The sequence below is a fragment of the Eulemur rufifrons genome, chromosome 5 (assembly GCF_041146395.1).
Source record: "Eulemur rufifrons isolate Redbay chromosome 5, OSU_ERuf_1, whole genome shotgun sequence".
Lineage (NCBI taxonomy): Eukaryota > Metazoa > Chordata > Mammalia > Primates > Lemuridae > Eulemur > Eulemur rufifrons.
The window spans coordinates 39,963,500-39,982,869 of NC_090987.1; the positions used below are offsets into that span (position 1 = coordinate 39,963,500).

General features: G+C 41.4%; 1 protein-coding gene across 4 annotated transcripts in view; it reads right to left on the minus strand.

The window, feature by feature from the left end:
- LAMA3 (laminin subunit alpha 3) overlaps positions 1–19,370 on the minus strand; it is a 229,945-nt gene that overhangs the window by 26,059 nt on the left and 184,516 nt on the right. For all 4 annotated transcript variants that reach the window (XM_069468522.1, XM_069468521.1, XM_069468520.1 and 1 more), the window contains 14 exons: positions 18,312–18,428; positions 17,485–17,639; positions 17,058–17,199; positions 16,347–16,449; positions 14,383–14,499; positions 14,124–14,303; positions 13,176–13,318; positions 10,113–10,283; positions 8,517–8,668; positions 8,201–8,363; positions 7,626–7,759; positions 6,644–6,788; positions 3,845–3,964; positions 3,004–3,137 (listed from right to left, as the gene is read on the minus strand). In XM_069468522.1, coding sequence (XP_069324623.1) covers positions 3,004–3,137; positions 3,845–3,964; positions 6,644–6,788; positions 7,626–7,759; positions 8,201–8,363; positions 8,517–8,668; positions 10,113–10,283; positions 13,176–13,318; positions 14,124–14,303; positions 14,383–14,499; positions 16,347–16,449; positions 17,058–17,199; positions 17,485–17,639; positions 18,312–18,428 — 1,976 coding nt within the window. The remainder of the gene's footprint in view (positions 1–3,003; positions 3,138–3,844; positions 3,965–6,643; positions 6,789–7,625; positions 7,760–8,200; positions 8,364–8,516; positions 8,669–10,112; positions 10,284–13,175; positions 13,319–14,123; positions 14,304–14,382; positions 14,500–16,346; positions 16,450–17,057; positions 17,200–17,484; positions 17,640–18,311; positions 18,429–19,370) is intronic.

Genomic DNA, 19,370 nt, shown 5'->3' on the forward strand with positions numbered 1-19,370 from the left:
TAGGTCCTTAGGGAAAATGTCCTTGTTAGTGTCGGACCCTCTAGTATCATCATGGATGACTTGCTCTTCCCCTGGGAAGCAGAAGGGATTAACAGACAGAGATTTCTGATCATAATCTGAAACAAGTCATTCCAAGATCCGGGTCCCCATTCCCAAAAGATTCACTGTAGTGAGAGAGGAAAAAACAAGACACCCACAAAATCCCTTCAGCAAGGCTGCTTTATTTAGTGACCACACTAGCTTGTTTGGTCCACACTGGCTTTGAGCACGTGGACTGTCTGTAAGGGCCTTCCATCCACACCAGGGTCAGAACACCTCCCCCCTTGGGAAGAGTTGCCTGGTTGCCCCTGCAGAGCTGGGCCAAGGGTTATGGGCAGAACTCCTCTATGCCCAGTGCCCCCCAGTGATTCATGTCAGGGCAGGTTAGGACTCTCTGGACCACCAAGGGCTTCACTGGTGGGATGAAGCAGGGCCAGAAACAGCTGAACACACTGCTTAGCACTTTACTTTTGAGGTAGTACAAGGCCAGTGAAATCTTTTGACTGGCCTCTATCTCCCGCATTTGCTATGTTCTTGTGATTGTAATAAAAAGTCAAAGTATGAACTTGCCCAGAAAAAGGAAGCAGTGCCCTGTTTGGAGGATCCTACAACAGAGCACTAAGAAAATCCTGTATGTACACGCATCTCTGTCTACACATGTGTGTCTTTAGTGGGTAGAGATCGGGTGGTGAAGAAAGATTGAGTGCTAACTTAACCCAAGATCACACCACTCTTTGGTGGCTGAGCCCAAACTAGAACCACTTCTTTTGTGTTTCTACTCACTACCCCTTTCTAGAAAACCTGGACTGACTGGCACCCATGCTGCGGTCTGTGGGCCTTTTGCTAATACCACACCAACCTAAGCCACCAGCCGATGGGTTCCTCATTGCCTCGGCTCAAGAACTCTTCATGGCGCTGAGGGAGCCTCAGTGACCTCCTACACCGAACTTCGTTCACCCTTTCTCCAGCCTGGACTTCTCTCTGGAGGCCCAGGCCGCCATGTGCACCTGCCTCTGGGCATCTCCACCTGGCTATGTCTCAGGCACCTGGAGCTCAGCCTGTCTGACTCAACTCTACAACCTGCTCATGTGCCCAGGGTTCAGCCAGAAACCAGGCCTCATTCTCGACCAGTTTTTCCCTTGACTCCCCAAACCCAAGGACTCGTTCAGTGCTGCCTGTTGGCCGTCCTAAATATATTTGGCATCCACTCCCTCGTCGTCACCTGCACTGCCATTTCCCTGGCACCTCTGTTGCTCACCTCTGTTAATACACTCAGCTTCCAGCAGTTCCACCTGCCTCTGCTCTTCCCCTGTCTAGTCCAATCTCCACCCTGCACTAGATCGAGCTACTGAAAATCCAAATTTGATCATGACCTTTCCCTGCTGATGTCCCTCCGATGGCTCCTTACTGTGACTTACAAGATCTTCCATGGTCTGGCCCCAGCTGCCTGCACCAGCCCCAGGGGGCAGCCCTGCCTATCTCAGGGTATACCCCAGCTCTTTGCAAGTTCACGCTTTCCCTAGCTCTGGGCACTCACACACACTAAGTGTTAGCATCGCTCAGGTCCTAGCTAGAGAGGCCACTTTCCTGATGCTCCCAACTGGATCAGGTTCCCTCCCAGGCCCCGTCAACACCCCGAGCTGCCCCTTTACAGCACACATCACACACTACTGCAGTGACTGTCTCTCTTCTCCTCTTCTTCAGGCTCTGTCCCACTCGTTGTTGTCTGTCCAGCGCCCGACACACTGCCGGGTGCCCGCTAGACACTCAGGAAATGCTTGTGTAATCAGTAAACAAGCAGTCATTCTCAAATGTCCTGTCTACCTTAAATGACTCTATTTAATTGTATAAAATCAAGCTTACTGACAATTCATAACTGTCCATCCATGGCTGAACTGCTATTTAATATAATATTAAATATTAATATCACGACTTAGGCTCTCAATTTCTTCATTTGTAAAATTCACGCGTCTGCAAGGTCTCTTCCGGGTCAAAGAATCTAAGGAGTAACGATGCTCCCCTAAACTCTGTTAAAGTGCTAAGCTCTCCCCCCTGCGTCTTTGCCGTTGGGGGTAACCCTGACAACTTTAAAACGCAGATTAGTGCCTCCTTACTACGGATGCACAGATGCCCACAGGCAGAAGGATTCTAGAAGAAAGGATCCCTTTGTATGACACCTTATATATCACATCTAATACTCCTTCCAACTGACTTATACATTAGAAAAAGAGTTCACTAGCTTCAGATCTCGTATAAAAGTAATTACCGTCAAACATTCTGGGAGTGCTCTTAGCTTAGTTGTGAGGCTGTACTAACCCTTCCAGGATATCGTCAGCTACCTAAAAGCCTTTTGGGAAGATACAAATTAACAAAATGTAAAAATGATTTTTAAGTGCATTCTCAAAGTGGTGGGATTTTTTTAATTCAGATTAAGCTTTACTGCCTTTCGAATTAATTTAATTCATTCATCCAAGAAATAGTTATGCACCTATTCCATGCTTGGTAGCATGTAAGGGGCAGGTAACACAGATGTGAAGGGGACACAGTGTCCCACATTCCCATAGTGTCCCATACCCAGCTTGCGGCGCCCAGCATCACCTGTCAGACTTGGGGACGCCCGTGCTCCCCGCTACTGCCCTGAAGGGCCCAGGGCCACAGCCTCCTTTCCACTAGCTAACAGCATCGTCAGCTCAGCTACATACTTTGTGGTTTCTCTCCTCCCAAGAATGAAAATGGGGGTGTCACACAGTTCCCCCAACTCCTCCCATCTATTGCCCAGTCTCAGTATTCAGGATTTACGTTTTGTTGACTACACTGTTCATACTGAAAAGTTAACTTTGTGTGTGTGTTTGTTGATGGAATTAAAAAAGAGAGATAAGGTTTATTGGTAGCAATCATTACCACTACGACGGGCAATCTGCTTTTTCTTTTTTTAAATAAAAAAACAAAACCATATCATCTTACCTTTCCCTGATTGCAATTGGAATTCCTCCCAGATAATATGTGCTGAAATCGAATATTTCACCTTCAATCTTAACGTTCTGAACATTCACACTTATCCACATAAGTTTTTGGGCTTTTCCAATTTTGATCTGAATCTGAAATAAATGAGAGATGAGTCAGCAAGCAATGGGAAATAAAAGAATCCTATTCACGGTGGTTCACAACTATTATGTTTTCATTTATCTTCCTCCAGAATTATTTATTTACACAGTAGGAAGACTCTGAGAAGTAGTATTTTTGGATAAAAATATGATACTAAAATTTTTTTAAAATATTTATTTATTTATTAGCGATATGGTCTTGCTCTGTCACCCAGGCTAAAGTGCAGTGGTGCAATCATACTTCACTGCAATCTCGAACTCCTGAGCTCAAGTGATCCTCCTGCCTCAGCATTCCAAGTAGCCAGGACTATAGGCATGTGCCACCATGCCCTGCTAAGCTTTTAAAAATTATTCATAAAGACGGGGTCTCACTATGTTGCCCAGACTGGACTCAAACTTCAAGCCTCAAGCAATCCTCCTGCCTGGGCCTCCCAAAGTGCTGGGATTCCAGGCGTGAGCCACTGCGTCTGGCCTAAAACTTTTAAATAGAAATGTTGGCATTTGAAATTAACCATGTTTTATATATATAAATAAAATATATTTTATGCATAAATATGCACATTTTAAAAGGATGTGTCCCTCAGTTAATAGCTACAAGTTCATCTGGAAATACAGTGTTTTGGGGCAGGGACAAGCACTGACTTAATTTTAAAAGACTGAGGACATTTAACAATTCAAGGAAGCATACTCAAAGGACATACCGAATGATCCTTCCCGTTGTTTATGATGTCTCTAATTCCTTTTTCTTTTGGTGGCTCTGAATTCAGTTTGTATCTCACCATGAGCCTGCCGTCTTCTATACTTAGAGATATGAAGCGATCCTAGAACATGGAAACAAGGTTAGATTCCCAAGAGACTCGGCTGAAGAGGAGCCAGAGCCTTGGAACTCAAGTTACTCTCATGTCACAAACTGCTTCAGCGTGGGCTGCCTCCTTCGTTGAAAGGGATCATGGTGCTGTGATATCTAACTCATGGGATGAGTGTGACGGTTATATTGTAAGTCATGTTAAACATCAGGTACCGTGGTTGACACACGGGACAGACACACATGCCAGCTATTACAATGATTTTGTTTCAGACGCTCTATAACCAGCATGCATCATGGAAACTGAAAAGATACAGATCATTAATATTGTTTAAAAGTATGAGTGCTACCCTTTGGAGAGAGAGACGGTCTTACTGAAACCCAGCTATCTTCCACCGTCTGTTTGCTGACTTATTCCTATGTCTCGGTCTCATCTGCTGGCTCATCCCCCTCCACCTCCACTGCTGTGCTGGGGGTTCCTTGGGGACCTGCGCAGGACTCCTTCCTCCTCACACCACTCCCTTTGCCTCGACAATCACAGACACTTCTGTGGCTCCAATCCCAGTGTGCCCACAAAGCCCAGATGTTTCTCTCCAGCCTGGACCTGCCTTCTCAGGGCCAGGTGTGTACATCTGATTCCCTTGTTATTGTTCTTGCTTGCATGAGTCACAGACACCTCAAACTCAGAATATCTCAAACGGAATTTATGACCTACATGCCTCCCACAGGCTGCCAAGCCTGCCTCCTTCCTTCACACCGCATGGGTGCATCCTCCCTCCCTGCACCCCTCCCAAACAATCAACTTGCTGCACAAGCCACAAACCTAGGAGTCATTCTTGATCCTTCCCTCTCTCCCATCCGATCAAATATGAATTCTGCCCTTTCTTAACTCTCTCTCCATTTCACCCCAGCTAGTCTCAGCCACAAACGTCTTGTGCCAGACTGTACAGCAATAACCCGCTGTTCTCCCCACATCCCCTCCGGAATCCATTTCCCCTCTGCAGAGAGAGTGGCCTTCCGAAAGCGCCAGCGTGAGCACGTCACTTTCCGTGGCTCTCAGGATCAAGCCTTGACCCCCTGGCAGATGCTGTGAGGCCCTGAACTTGCAGCTTCATTTCTCAGGGCTCCTGCTCACAGGCCACCATTCAGTCCCCTGCATGCTCCCTCCCCCTGCCTGGAACCTCCTCTGCCCTGTCCCCCTGTCCCTGGACAAATGCTGTCTCCTACTTGGCCTCCAGGTCTTAGATGAAGCATCCTTGCTCAAAAGAGTCTTTTATGTTATACATCCTCATTTTAGCCCTAATTTTTCCTCTATACCACTCCTCACAATTGTGATGAATTAACGTAATAACAGCATACCTTTAACACCTGTCTTCCCCTCTAGACTATAAGTCCTTGAGGGCAGGAGCCGTGTCTGTCTTGGGTATTACTGCAGCCCCACACGGTGTAAAACATACACCTGGATTAACTGCGTCCTTAGTGGGAAGATGAGCTGAGGAATTTCTGACTTAGGGCTTGAAGGTTTTGCTCTTACATAGTTCCCTAAAGATAAAAATGCCTCTCTTTGAAGTCCAAGGTCAGAGTCCTCATCTAAAAGGAAAATCAGTCCTTATCTGGACCCTAAACCTTGCCCTTGGGTTAGGGTTCGTGACTCATAAACAACAGAGTAACACCAACTTGCGCGCATTACTTAGCAGCTCTCTGGGCCATTTCTTATGTAATGAAATTATGTAAGTTTTCTTCTAATATAAGTAGTATGTCTGGTTCTTAGTCTCCAAGAACTTCAAAATATAGTACAAAGAAGACCTTGATTTGGAAAACAACCATCTTGCCCTGAAGATGCTGTATGATCTCTCAGCTCTCTTCGGGCTGGTGGGGACCTTCCCAAACCATCAGAACTGGTCGAGCCGTGGAACCTCCTGAAGGGTCCACTGAACCAGGTTGTGTTCCTGACTTGCTGGTAAAATCCCAGGCTCTGTATCAATCCCATGTTCTCAGACCAGAGAGTCTACTGGCTGATCCACATTTCTCCAGAAATATTCCCTGTGACAGCAACTCCAGAAGCTCCTATTCTCTGCAGGGTTCAACTCAAGGCCCATTGAGGCTACAAAGGAGCCCAGGCAAACATCACACCACCTCTCCGTCGACCAGCAGATGGTGCTGACGATCACCTGTAGAGTGTCACTTTGGCCTTCTCTAACCTTAAGGATTTAAGGATGGTCCCTGGGAACCTCAGCTGCTTGAAAATAGAGAATCTTGTGTCTTGAAGTCAAGCATCAGGCTCATAAAGATGCAATCCCATACAGCCTGGCAAGAGTCAGACCAAGATGGAAAAAGCAGGAAGTCAAACAATCTAGATCCAAGACCCCAGGAGGCAGAATAAGTAGACTATTAGGCAAGCAGTAGTTTCCCCAAGAATAAAACTGACGATGAGAATAGAACAGGAAGAGGGGAAATTTCTCCCACATGTTGGTAGCATGTTCTCAAATTGGATTTAAAGGCACAAATCCTCATTAAAATGCACACTCCCCAGCCAACAGAATGAAAGTACACTTGGGCCCAGGAAAAAGATGCAGGTAACATTTGCACATAGTTTTTCAGATCTAGTTTGTAGTTTATAACAACCTAGTTATCCCAAAATTGCTGAATAGAATGGATTTATTTGGTAGTAGTTCAGTTACTTGTTATAAATTACCTTGTTTTCTGCAAAGAACAGCAAACCTCTATCCACAGTAGTCTGAATTGTTTGTCCAAAGGTTGGGAAGGGAGCATTTGGTTGAGTTGGAACTCGAGCATAGCCTGTACCTTCAAAATAATTTTTGTCTGACTCTTCCTTTCTCCTGTCAACATCAACCACCATAAGTTAGAACACAGAAGCAGAGGATCCCCACCCAAGTGTGCTTATTCATACAAGATGCTGCTCTCTGAAAAATGGAGTGTAAGAATACGCAATCTAGTTGTCAAAATTTTGTTAAAGCAGAGGACACATCTTTAAAATGTTAAAACAGCCAGCTTTTCCTACTGTATGAGCTCTTAACACTCTATGACAATCAACCCTTAGCTCAACAAAGGTAATATTCAAGAGTCCCTTTCAGAAATGTCTAATTAGGAAGATGGCCTTCGAGCCACATCTTAAAATGTGAGAAATTATTAATTTGAAATATAATTTTGTTCTGAGTAATAAATACTTAGTCTGCCTCACATTAGAATATTCCAAATTTGTTTAATTGTAGGGAAGATTAGGAGCTCAAGGCAGCAATTCATTTTCAAAAGGTTCAGAAAGGCAGAGTACCTATAACATCATGGTACACTCTGTGGATCATTATCTTTTAAAATATCCAGTAAATCTATAATTTTGTGCCTAAATCAGGTACCATATAACATTGAATATTTTGTGGTAGAAAGCACCAAATTTTTAAGAAAAGTTTATTTTTTAAAAACTTGAGAAAAAAACTCTATCAACTTAATATTTTATACAAATTAGTAAAAGACTGCCATTGTCAGATTTTGGGGAGGGACTGCCAGAGTTGCACACAAGGATAATTTAAAAACTACTGACCCAAAGCAACCAGCTACATCAACAATATCTCTCTGGCCCATCCCTTTATTATATGTAAAAGTACCGCAAGTGACCAAAACTCCAGTTATAGAGACACTAGTTTCTAGGTTTTATTTACCTTCTACAAGGCTCTACTTCAGTTGTGTTGAGATTGAAAGTTTTTTTGAAGTTGTACAAGCTCAGAACATTTTCATTGAGGTCATCTAATTCAATACAACCTTTGTATGGAGGGAATCTTAGTCTACTGGGAAGCTGAAAATGAAACAAAACAAAACATCTTCCAATAACAGAACAAAGCAAAATAATCAGGCTGATTAGAAAAAATAGTATAAATCTATCACTTTTATCAATCAATACAGCATAAGGGTTAAGAATGTGGACCCTGGAGCCAGATGCTCTGACTTTGCTATTTACTAGCTGTATAACCACAGGCAAGTTACTAAACCTCTCTGTCTCAGTTTCCTCATCTGTAAAATGGGAATGATAATGATACGTATTTAAATTAACACACTTAAGCTTAGAACAGTGTACAGAGGAAGTACTCAATAAGTGCTATTATCACTAGAATGTGCTTTAAGGATGTATAGTTAAATCCATTTTATATGTAATTAATAATTAAAATACAGACATGAGGTCATTATACCAAATTAAAATTTAAATATTTTCACTCAGTGAAATAACATTTATACTTACTTTAAAATCAGGTGGGTAACCTCCAACATAAAATACAACATTTTCAGGATCCAAATTAAGAAGCATATTGCTGTTTCCACTATCCATGTCATGGAACTGGGGTATTTCTGGTTTGCTGGATGTGGCTCCTTTGGTGTAATTAAGCCTGGCGAACTGATAAATTCTGTTTAAAAAAGAAATTAGATAATAAAGTTATATGAAAAAATTAAAAAATTTAAAGCCAAGATACTAAAAACGGGGTTCAGCAACATGTTAAAAAAAAGTTTGGTGAGTGTAGGTCAGGTTCACAAAGAGCAAGAGTCAATGGGATTTTTACCGTTGAAATTTCACCCGGTCCATAACCGCCTCCTGAGTTTCGCTCTCAGTCAAGATCTGGTTCACTTGGAGTTCAGCCTCGCGCTCCCCCAGGTTGTAGACACACCTGAGCTCGCCGTCTACGACCGCCATGCCAATGTAGTCCTTGGAGGCCTGAACACAGAAAGGCCACCTCAGAACACTTCACACACTGTGTTCTCTCAACTTTCCATCCCAAGAGGAAGCATTTCAAATAGCTGATGGGTTTTATGCAATAAGCCTTGGGCAGACAGAATAAACAAGGTCCATCCTTTTGAGAATAATCCAGAAAACTTAATTAACAATGTCTAAGCTGTCTTTGCTCATGTTACGGTGCACTCATTTATTCATTCCTCCATGTGCTCAATCTATAAATACCTGCCAAGCACCTACCATAAACAGGGACCAGACATGGACTCAGCCGTCCATAGAGTTTAGTCTGGTAAGGGAGGTCAGCCATTTTTGTTTTCCCAGTACCATACAACCTTCTCTTTAATACTCTGTGCATGCCTCTGTTATAACACCTCTATGTTACCATGGCCACTTACGTACGCATCTTTCTTCCCTGCTAGAACGTGAGCATATCAAGGGAGAAACAAAATGATTTTAAATTGTGATAAAATATACATAATGTAAAATTTACCATTTTTAAGTGTACATTGGCATTAAGTACATTCCAGAAATAAATTTTTGTTTATCATAAATCCAGGATGTGGCATACAGTAGGTATATGGTATAAATTTGTTGAAAGAATAAAGTAATATGCATTTTGCCACAATATAAAGCAAAAAGTCATGACATAAGAAAGGTACAAATAAAGTACCGACACTTTGAAGCATGAAAGGACAATTAGTAATAGTGCTGAATTTAATAATCTTTAAATGCAATGTCCATTAGTGAGAACTAATAGTTTCCTAATTGGGCAAAATTTTCAAGAACCACATTTCAGACATTTCTTTTCCAACAACTGTATCCTAACCTAGTCAGTGATTAGCTTTTCCTCTAACAGGTATGTCAAAGAAATGTATTTTAAAAGGAGGGATTAAAAGCTAAGACCAATCGTTCAAAATGTCTGTAACAAGAGTGGTTTAATGAATTTAGAATAATAAAGAGATGGGGCCACTGCATTTCTTATTGGTCAGGCAGGAGAGGGTTCATTCCACCCCAGTCCTTATCCTCGGATCTCCCTATCCCACCAGACTTGAGGCTGGGCGTTCTGAGGAAGAGGACAGGGTCATAATTCCTCGAGGAGGAACTACTGCTGATTTCCACGGAGCCTTGATACTGCTGCCCCGGTCGTGTGGTGCCAATCATCCTCCCCACGTGTGTATGTCCTCATGTGTACACACACATGTGCCCACAGCTGGGCCCACTGGGTAAAGCCTCTCAATCCACCAACAGCTAACAATCCATGATGCAGGGGAGGTGAGCGGGAGGCAGTGGGATTTGTTGACATCTTGGTGAGATTTCCACCTGCTGTGCTAATGGCAATGACACAGTTGTGCCACACACCTCGAAAGTACCCATCTCAAAAACCATATTCTGTTTTTAACAAGAGAGATGTCCAAGCAATACTTACATCTTTATTTCCCAGGTACATGACAAACATATTCTCAGTGCCCCCATTTTCTCTGGAGTCGGGTCTTTGGAGAAACAAAGACAGAGATGTGTACCCTTTCAAATCTTCCAGGTCATTTGGCATTCGGACTTCAACGCCAGATTTACCATTGAACCTCATGGGGACAGCAACCTGTGAGGAATAAGTTACATGGTTGTCATACACTTCCCTGTGAAGAAAGTGAGTGTGCTCAGAGAGGTATTTTGTGACTTCGTAGCCATCCCTCTTAACTACGTATCAGCCTTTCCCAATTTGTTACAGTAAGGAGCAAGGGAGTATGAATGTCTTCAAGACCTGAATTATAAATTCATGAAACTGTTTCAGGATCTGGGTAATAAAGCATTCATGGTCTTCCTGTTTATTAGCTAGAGGTCTGTGAGAAGTGCATTTAATCCTCTGTGCCAGCAATAATAATGATAATAATAACAATGATAATTACAGCCCTACAAGGTTTTTGTGCAGATGAGCTAACATCTTTGCAAGCACTTGGCATGGTGCCTGGCATACAGTAGATATGTTATACTTAAAAAATATTTTTCAAATGCACTTTTAAAGGAATTGTTTCCCATGAATATATTACATGTTATGGTTTCCTTTATAACAGGCATTCAGTTCTAAAAAATGAGTGCATCAAAGCTCTTGAAAATAGTGCTTCTTAAACTCTCTATGGTGAAGGACCATTTTTTTCCCTCCAATCTGTCATGGACAATACTTTTGTAAAATACATTAAAAATTAAATTACTAAAAAAATGTAATAAAGGTTGTATACAAAATGCAAGCCCACTGACCACAGGCTTGCATGTTGAGGTGATTCAAATTATTAAAAGCTTCCAAACATTTACTCTCAACTTTATACTTATATATAAAATGGACTAGTAACAAAAGTTCTCTGACTAGTGCTGGTCTGTGGGCCAAGCTTGCTCTAAAACACAAAAGATATATATTCCCTAACAATCGAAAGAATAATACTCCCAGAATGAGACATACACCAAGCCCACATTTTAACTATCAAGCATTTAAATATTTATCAAGGATCTTGTATATGCAAGCCATTATTCTGGGGGCTTGGTGATGGGGACCCACGTTTATGGGCTCATTTTATGCCTCTCTCTTCTACCCACCCTCTGCCCTTCAGAACGCCCAGCCACAACTCGGAGTCTCTTCCTGGCATGCCCTTCTGCTTTGCAGAACCTGGCAAATTCCCATGTGTTCTTTTTAAATTTTTTAATTAAGAAGATACTTTATGTATGCCAAAAAAAATATGGAGAATATGCCTGTATATGCATCACCATCTTAAGAAAGGAACATTGCTGGTATAACTGAAGCCTCTTGTCCACATTCATTTCTCTCCCTTTCCAGAGGTCACACCACTTTGGATTTGGATTCCTATGCAAATTTTAATATGTTTTACTAAATATGCATTTATCTAGAAATCATAACTAGTCTTATTTTTTATGTTTTAAATATTTTTATGTACATGGTATCCATCTGTGCACATCTATAACTTGCTTTCTTTGCTGGGCACTATGTTTTTGGATTTATCCATGTTGATACACACAGCTAAAGTCACTCACATTTAATAAATGTGTGGCTTTGTTCCAAAAAAATTTTTGTGATTATAAACCATGTTGCAATAAACATTCTTATACATGTCTGTTAGTGCTATTTATTAGTGCTATTCTGAACCTCTGCAGGTGGAAGTGGGTGTTTCCGAGACACACATAACATGCCGCTACCCAGCTTCTTAGCAGAGTCTAAGAAACCACCTGTGGAAGCTGGTGAACAACCTGAGCTCAGGACGAGGACTTAATAACATCTGTGTCCTCATCACCCAAAGGAGAGCTTGTGCAAACTAGGTGTTCAAAAGCACTTGTCTATTTTTCTTTTATGTTTTCCCACTAACATGGCACTTACTATTTGCCAGGCACTGTTCCACGCTAGCTCATCTAGTAATCTAACAATCACATGAGGCTGGTACTATTATTTATCCTGCTCTATAGATGAAGACATGGAGGGTCAGAGAGGTGAAGTGTCCGGCCCACAGTCCCACAGCTCACAAGTAAAAGGGCAAGAATTAAAACCAAGACAGTCTGGCTTGCTTAACTAGCTTTTAACCACTGTGCTAGAGTACACGTCAAATTTTGTTGCATATATTAACGAATGAACACAGAAGGGCAAAAGCTAGAACACATTCTTATTCACGTGGTTTTTCTAAAGCACGTATGGGTATGAAGAAGGTATAAAGAAGGTATGAAGAAGGTATTTTCTTTCAAACTTTGCCTCATGTTCTTTGTTTTCCTGCTAAAGGTTTTATGTTGGGAATACTTTTCTTTCCTACAAGAAAGGGCAGAATCTGAGGCTCCAAAGAAGTAATATTGAGTCTAGGAAATAAATTAACCACGATGCCTCCAGGGCAGTGATATTCTGACTCGGTTTCCTAACTCTCTTCCTTCGAATATCACACACAGAGCTGGCTAGGAACTGTTGGAAAACACAAGAAATTCCATTTATACTATTTTAGGACAAACAAATCATAAGAGATGACCGTCAGAAACTCAATCAGGTTAAAACGAGAAAGGCTGAGGAACCCGTGCTCCAGTGGTGGGAAATTGCTGTGATCCCAGGCCTTCCATCCCCAACAAAGACGAGTCCACAATTGTCGAGTTACAACAAGAGAGCAGTGCAGTATCACATGGCAATTTCTGACCATAGAACCCTCACTTGAACTTGCAATAACAGTTTACCCACTGGGGCCTACAAGAAAATCCTTCTTTCTGCCTGAATAAACTCAATGGAAGGAAACCGCTTCAGGTCTCTGACATACCAGATAATTTAGGGGATGAAGGTCACGTGCACTGTTAAAGGATGACAGGGGGAAATCAACCTTTGTAAATTAAGCAATCAAAGAATAAGGTCAAGAAGGACAATCAGTTCTTAAGTCAATTAGTGCTTTTCCTTTCTTGATGAATGTGGTAACTTATCAAAAAACTAGCCTCGGCTATGGACCACGTGAGGACACCCCACCTTATTGGCAGCATCTCTGGCCTGCTGAATCAGTTCTCGTATTCTATCCACGTTGTCAGAGATGTTTCCCAGGGGCAACAGCTGTTGGTTGATACTTTCAATCTTGCTCAAAAGATCAGGCAGTTTGTTGGTTAATTTCTTCACTGTTGGTAAGGTTAGAAAATAGAAACTTAAAATTGTGCATCGAGAAGAGGTTAAATGCAGATGTTCTTACTGACAGTATTTATCAAGTGACATGTTTAGGCCTCAAATATTGAACAGGATGGATCATAATCAAGTGCAAAAGTCTACCCCGTTACCTGCAGTTTCACTTTCCGAGGTTACTTGCCATTAACCGTGGTCCGAAAATATTAAATGAAAATTCCAAAAATAAACAATTCGTAAGTTTTAAATTACATGCCTTTCTGAGCAGCAGGATGAAATTTCACATATTACCACCTACGACACAAATCATCCCTTTGTCCAGAGTATCCACACTGTCTACACTAGCCACCCATTAGGCACTTAGTAGCCGTCTGGTTGTGAGATCGAAAAAACAGTATATATAGGGTTCAGGCATCCACTGGGGGTCTTAGAATATATCCCTGAACTACTGTACATTGTGGATTTTATTCTGCAATCTAGGTACCAAATCCTTTTCCTTGATCACTACAGGAAAAAAATCTTTGTTCTCTGATTCTCAATATCAATCATAATTCAATGCCTTATGATTCAGGAACCTATATCTCTACTCTATAAAAAGGAAAATCAATAAGGTTATCAATAGATTAAAAACCTAAAATATCCTATCTGGTTCTAACAAATAGAATATCTATACTCTTTGAATATATCTGTTTCTTATGTTTTAATTTCTGATATCAGACTTTATCAGGGAAGAATTCAAATGGACCAAAGCACATGACAATGGAGAGAATGGCTAAGACATCCTGGCCAAAGAATGCCTGATACCTGAGTTATCTGCATCGGTCAGAGCCTTGTTGAAGTCTTCACTCTGGGTGGTCCCATAGGTATCCTTAATTCTTTCCACATCTGTCTGAATGGGGTTGAGCCCATCCAGAACCTCATTGGTGATATCAGTGGCCTTTCTGACCATGCTCTTTGCAGTACTGAGCATACCATCGATGTCACCTAACACAAACAGGCAGGTGTAAGTATCTCAAATGTTCAACTAAAGAAGCCAAGTACAAGTGGTTAAGAAGATGCTGACCTCTCTGTATCCCACGAAGATTGTCTTGGACAGTCGTGAGATTGGTGTCTATCAGTTCTTTCTGAACTGTCACAATATTCAGAGTTTGCTGTAGGTTGTTGAGAGCTGGAATGGTTTCTAAAATAAAATAAAGCATTAAGAGGCAATTACTTTGTGCATTCTGATCTCCATTGGTATTTGGAGCAGATAGTGTCTGCACAGCATTGAGCAGACTGACTTCTCAGGGTCATCCCAGAGACGCCCACTGCACATGCCCAGACCCACAGCTTTGGGATCCTCTGGTTATATAGACCAGAAGCACATCAGAGCCTTGTGGCAACAGGCTCCTTGGAAACGCACAAGAAGAAAGGGAGAGGCCGAAAAACTTGGGGAAGGCTAAACTTCTACTCTACTCAGAGCAAAAGACTCTGCTTAGTGAAGGATGTGTCTGTCTTATCCACTACTGTGTCCCAGCACATAGCACCGGGTCTGGCACTAATCAGGGCTTAATATCAGTACATATTTGTTGAATGAATGAACAAATGAATGAACAATGCAGAAAGGATGCCTCTTCAGTCAGAGGACAAGAGAGGAGTGTTGGTGAGAGACCCTCTTACAAGCAAATATAGACACAAAGTAAACATTGTTTGTTTCAGCTCATTTCCAAACTGACATATTTTTAAAATTTCATGAGCGAGAAGGAGCTAGCAGCCATTCCTAGCTGATCATATTGCCATCCTTGGGTCACCGAAAATGACCAGCAAATACTTTAAGACCATATTGATGATATATGACTTTATATAGATAAATTTTGATTCCAGACTGATTTACATAGTGATGCAGTCAGCATCCTAACCCTGTATAAAACACTGAGCCTACCTCTAAGCTCAAATTTTGTAAAGAGAGCAACAGATGTCATACCAGGAAATCTGAATTCTTGAAATTTGCTAGGCAAATGATTCTGTGTTAGTAAATTTTTTTGTATTTTATTTTTCATGTATTTAATTTTTTAAAATGTGAAAGAAAGAATGAAGGAAAGGAAGGAATTAATTTACAAAGACATGATCTAATCCCTCTGAAAGGACTAAGAGGTTGACTGAGGGCAGTGGGCTCATGGATGACCACAAAAGACCAGAGAAACTTATTAAGAGACAGCATTTTCAGAACACAGGAACTTGGTGAGATTGAGACAGTTTAATTATTTAGAAAAAATTAAATAAAATATATGAAAAATTTCTAAAGATAAAATTTGTGCTTAAAAATTCTCATGCTTCCCAATGGTAGTAATTTTGGGGACTTTTAGTTGCTAAGACTTTTGGACTTAAGAAATTTTGAGGCTGGGTGTGGTGGCTCATGCCTGTAATCCCAGCACTTTGGGAGGCTGAGGCAGGAGGATCACTTGAGGCCAGGAATTTGACACTAGCCTGGGCAACAAAGTGAGACCTCCATCTAAAAAAAAAAAAAAATGGCCAGGCATGGTGTTATGCTGCGCCTATAGTCCTAGCTACTTGGGAGGCTGAGGCAGATGGATTGCTTGAACCCAAAAGTTGAGGCTGCAGTGAGCCATGATGACGCCACTGCACTCCAGCTGGGGAGACAGAGCAAGACCCTGTCTCTAAGAAAAAACAAAACAACAAAAGAAACTTTGTAGCAGCTGCTCTTATGATCATGCAAAACTAATGATCTTGATATGTGGGTTCCCAATGCCATGATCACAAGTGAATTAAATTAAAACAGCCCCTCCCCCTAAGGCCAGGCCAAAACAGGCCTATTAATATTTATAAGGCTCCAGTTAATTTCCTATATGATAGATGGGGGATATTTAGAATATTGGGTGGATGCATAATATTGATAAAATAAATCATGGATTTAATCTGCATTGACACTGAGATTCAAAAAGAGCATTTGCTTTGAGGGCTGTCCGTCCTGTCCCATCGGTCATTTAAAGCCAGCCCCTGTCTATGCCTACCACTGCCCACCAATACCTTGCTGTAGCTTCTTCTGTGTTATCTTGGCTTCCTTTAACAGTTTATCACTGTCCGAACTCAGGGTTTTAGCTTTTCTTGGAAGATCTTCCTTTATCACTGTCTGAAAGCAAAGCATTTATCAGCCTTAAACACATATCATATCTTAGGAAATATAGAGTAAGATTTTTCATCCTAGACTAAACCCTCATCTTTAATTGTTAAAGGAGGAAGTTCATAGGGAGAAGGGAGTTAGACTGTTCTCTAAAAGATACAGTTAGAGCTCTAGATAGACATACATGGCTTGGGGAAGTGGACCTATTATTTATTTAGGCTCAAAATCGATAATCAGTGTAATTTCTATCTGGTTTCACAGACAGTTTTTAAACTGTGTTACAGACAAGAGATGGTCAAATTCAGAAATTACCCATGCAAGGTATATGTAATTTATTCTATTTAAATGGTATTTATTCTATTTAAATTTATTCTATTTAAATATAAATTCTATCTGGTTTCACAAATAGTTTTTAAACTGTGCCATAGACATGAGATGGCTAAATTCAGAAATTATCCGTATTTAGAGCAAGATATGGGTAATTTATTCTATTCTATTTAACAAGTTCTGATTTAAAATAATGCTTTTTTTGTATCCCTCAGTGCACATGTAAAGAAAATAAGAAAACGGGCCATCTCCAGAGCCAATCTAGATAAGCAGCCCACGCAGGTGCCCACCTGCAGGGCGGACTCTGACGCGCTGGAGGCCTTGTTGGCCGCGTCCTCGGCAGCTTTGATGGCGTTGAGGATGTTCTCGTAGGCGGTGGCAGCGTCCACGGCGCAGCGCACCAGCTCATCCCCACTGGCGTTTCTCTTGATCCTGGGGAATAGGGCAGGTTAGGGGAATAGGACAGGTTAGGTCCTCCCACGGCCTTCTTCTGACAGCCCGCAAGGAAACCTGAGGCGGTGGTCTCTGCAGCTCCGCCCCAAGGAGGTGCCCAGGAATTAGCTCCCCCTTCGTTGTCTGCCTCGGATTTGCCTTGAGGCTTTGGCCTTGGCCCCGCCCCCACCGCTTTCTGGCCACCCGTCTAACCCAGGGGAGGGGGCGGACTTGACTCTGCCCTGGGCTCCGCATGCCCTTTAGGTCTCCGGGCCACGCACTCACTCTTCCAGCTGCTTTGCCAGGTCTCGTAAGGACTGCGCGTGCTTTTCTGCCTCCACCACCAGGGATGCTTTGCCAGCAGATTTGGAAAGTTCTTTCACTTTGTCATTTAGTTCTTGCCTTGCTTCATTTAAAGTAGCAGCTAATTTTTCATATTCCTATTTTTTCCAAGTAAACAAAGACAGTATAAATCCAAGCAAAGAATGTATATGCCATTTTCTCAAACTCTGAGAAATTATATTTTCTAAACCCATTCATCACACCAATTAACCCTTGGTTACTTCAGATAGTGGCATTGGTAATATGCCCCCAAGTTTTACTATCATCTTCGGCCTTCGCATTATGGTGGGGCATCTTTTAGTAACTTTTATAAAAGTACAATGTCATCATCAATGTACAGTTGTACTAAACCAAAGGACTTGTTTATGATTTAGAATTAGCTATTACAAAACATATTTTCAAAATTCCCATTGGACTAAGAAATTTTGTCAATCTTTTATCAAGTCTTAAAGGTCTTCTGTTAATAAAGATATGCTTGCCCTTTTAAAAATAGCATTACAATTCTGGTTTTGTTTTTTTTTTTTTGTGCTATAATAAAAGCGATTTGCTCCTTGTAGACAAATTAGGTAATACAGATTGACATAAAGAAGACATATCATTATACTCCTCCCCCAAGGGAGAATCATTAACTTCGGTGAATTCCTTTCTATCTATTAAATAAAAGACATATCCTTTGAGAAAAACAAAATAGGTCAGCCCATCTCACTGTTTTCTGGCAATATAATTAAAATGTTTTTAGATTTTTCTAGAGAACAAGCGATCTCCTCTACCTTCTGGCTTTTCTCCATCAGCTGCAGCACCACGTTGGTTTGCAGCAAAGATGCGTCTGCGGTGGTTAGATACTTGGTGAAATCACTCTGCAGGGAATTTACTTCCTTCATTTGTCTCTGGAGAGAATAAAAGGAATTTCTGCTTGAGCTCCACGATATAGTATCAGAAGACAAAGACATATTTATCAGACAACAGCATATACGTGATTTCAGCGTCAGAATGCTTTGTTGAACCTAAACATCATACTACAAAGTGATGGGAAATCAGTTCTGTTTGCAATGTAGGCATGCTGTCATAGTTTCCTCAAACTATTAATATATGCCAGCGAAACAATTGCTATCACTGTTGGAGGAGGTTTCTACGGGAGGGGCTGACTTAGCCAATCAGGTGGATATATTATTAAGGTCTTGTTTGTGGAACAGGATGAAGAATTTTAACTAAATGAACCATCACCGACTATCAGCACACTCTACATGCCAGTGCCAATGAGGATGTAGCAGGCACTTGAATGAGAGATTACAGAGGACCTGAGGTTGCCAGGCTAGAAGCTGGCCAAAGTTCAGAAACCCATAAAATTGGATCCTGCTCCCTTCCCTTGGCATAATCAGTGACTTCACACAGAGGTGTTACTATTTAAAGAGGCTTTGGGAACTAAGCATAGAGTCATCTACTAAGACAGTCTTTATTTTTATTTACCAACTGCTTCCTCTTTTGGGGTCAGTCCTATGTTATTCAACTTTGATCATACTGTCATTTTATAACCCCTCACATTTTTCTTATTGTTTTAGCACACAATGTTCACCATTAAAAATATAAACTATAAAACCTGGAGCTCTAAATTCTGTTGTTGCAGATAAATTCAATTGTATGCTGTCTGTGTTTTTATTTCATATAAAGCAAGTAATAGCTTAAGATGCCTTTGCTGGTGATTGTGATGATGATGTTTACATATCTGACACAAAAAGTCAGTTAGTTAAAACATAATCACTGGATTAATTAACAATACTAATTTCTCATCTACTTGGCAACATTATTCCTCCAGTACTCTTCCAGCCAAG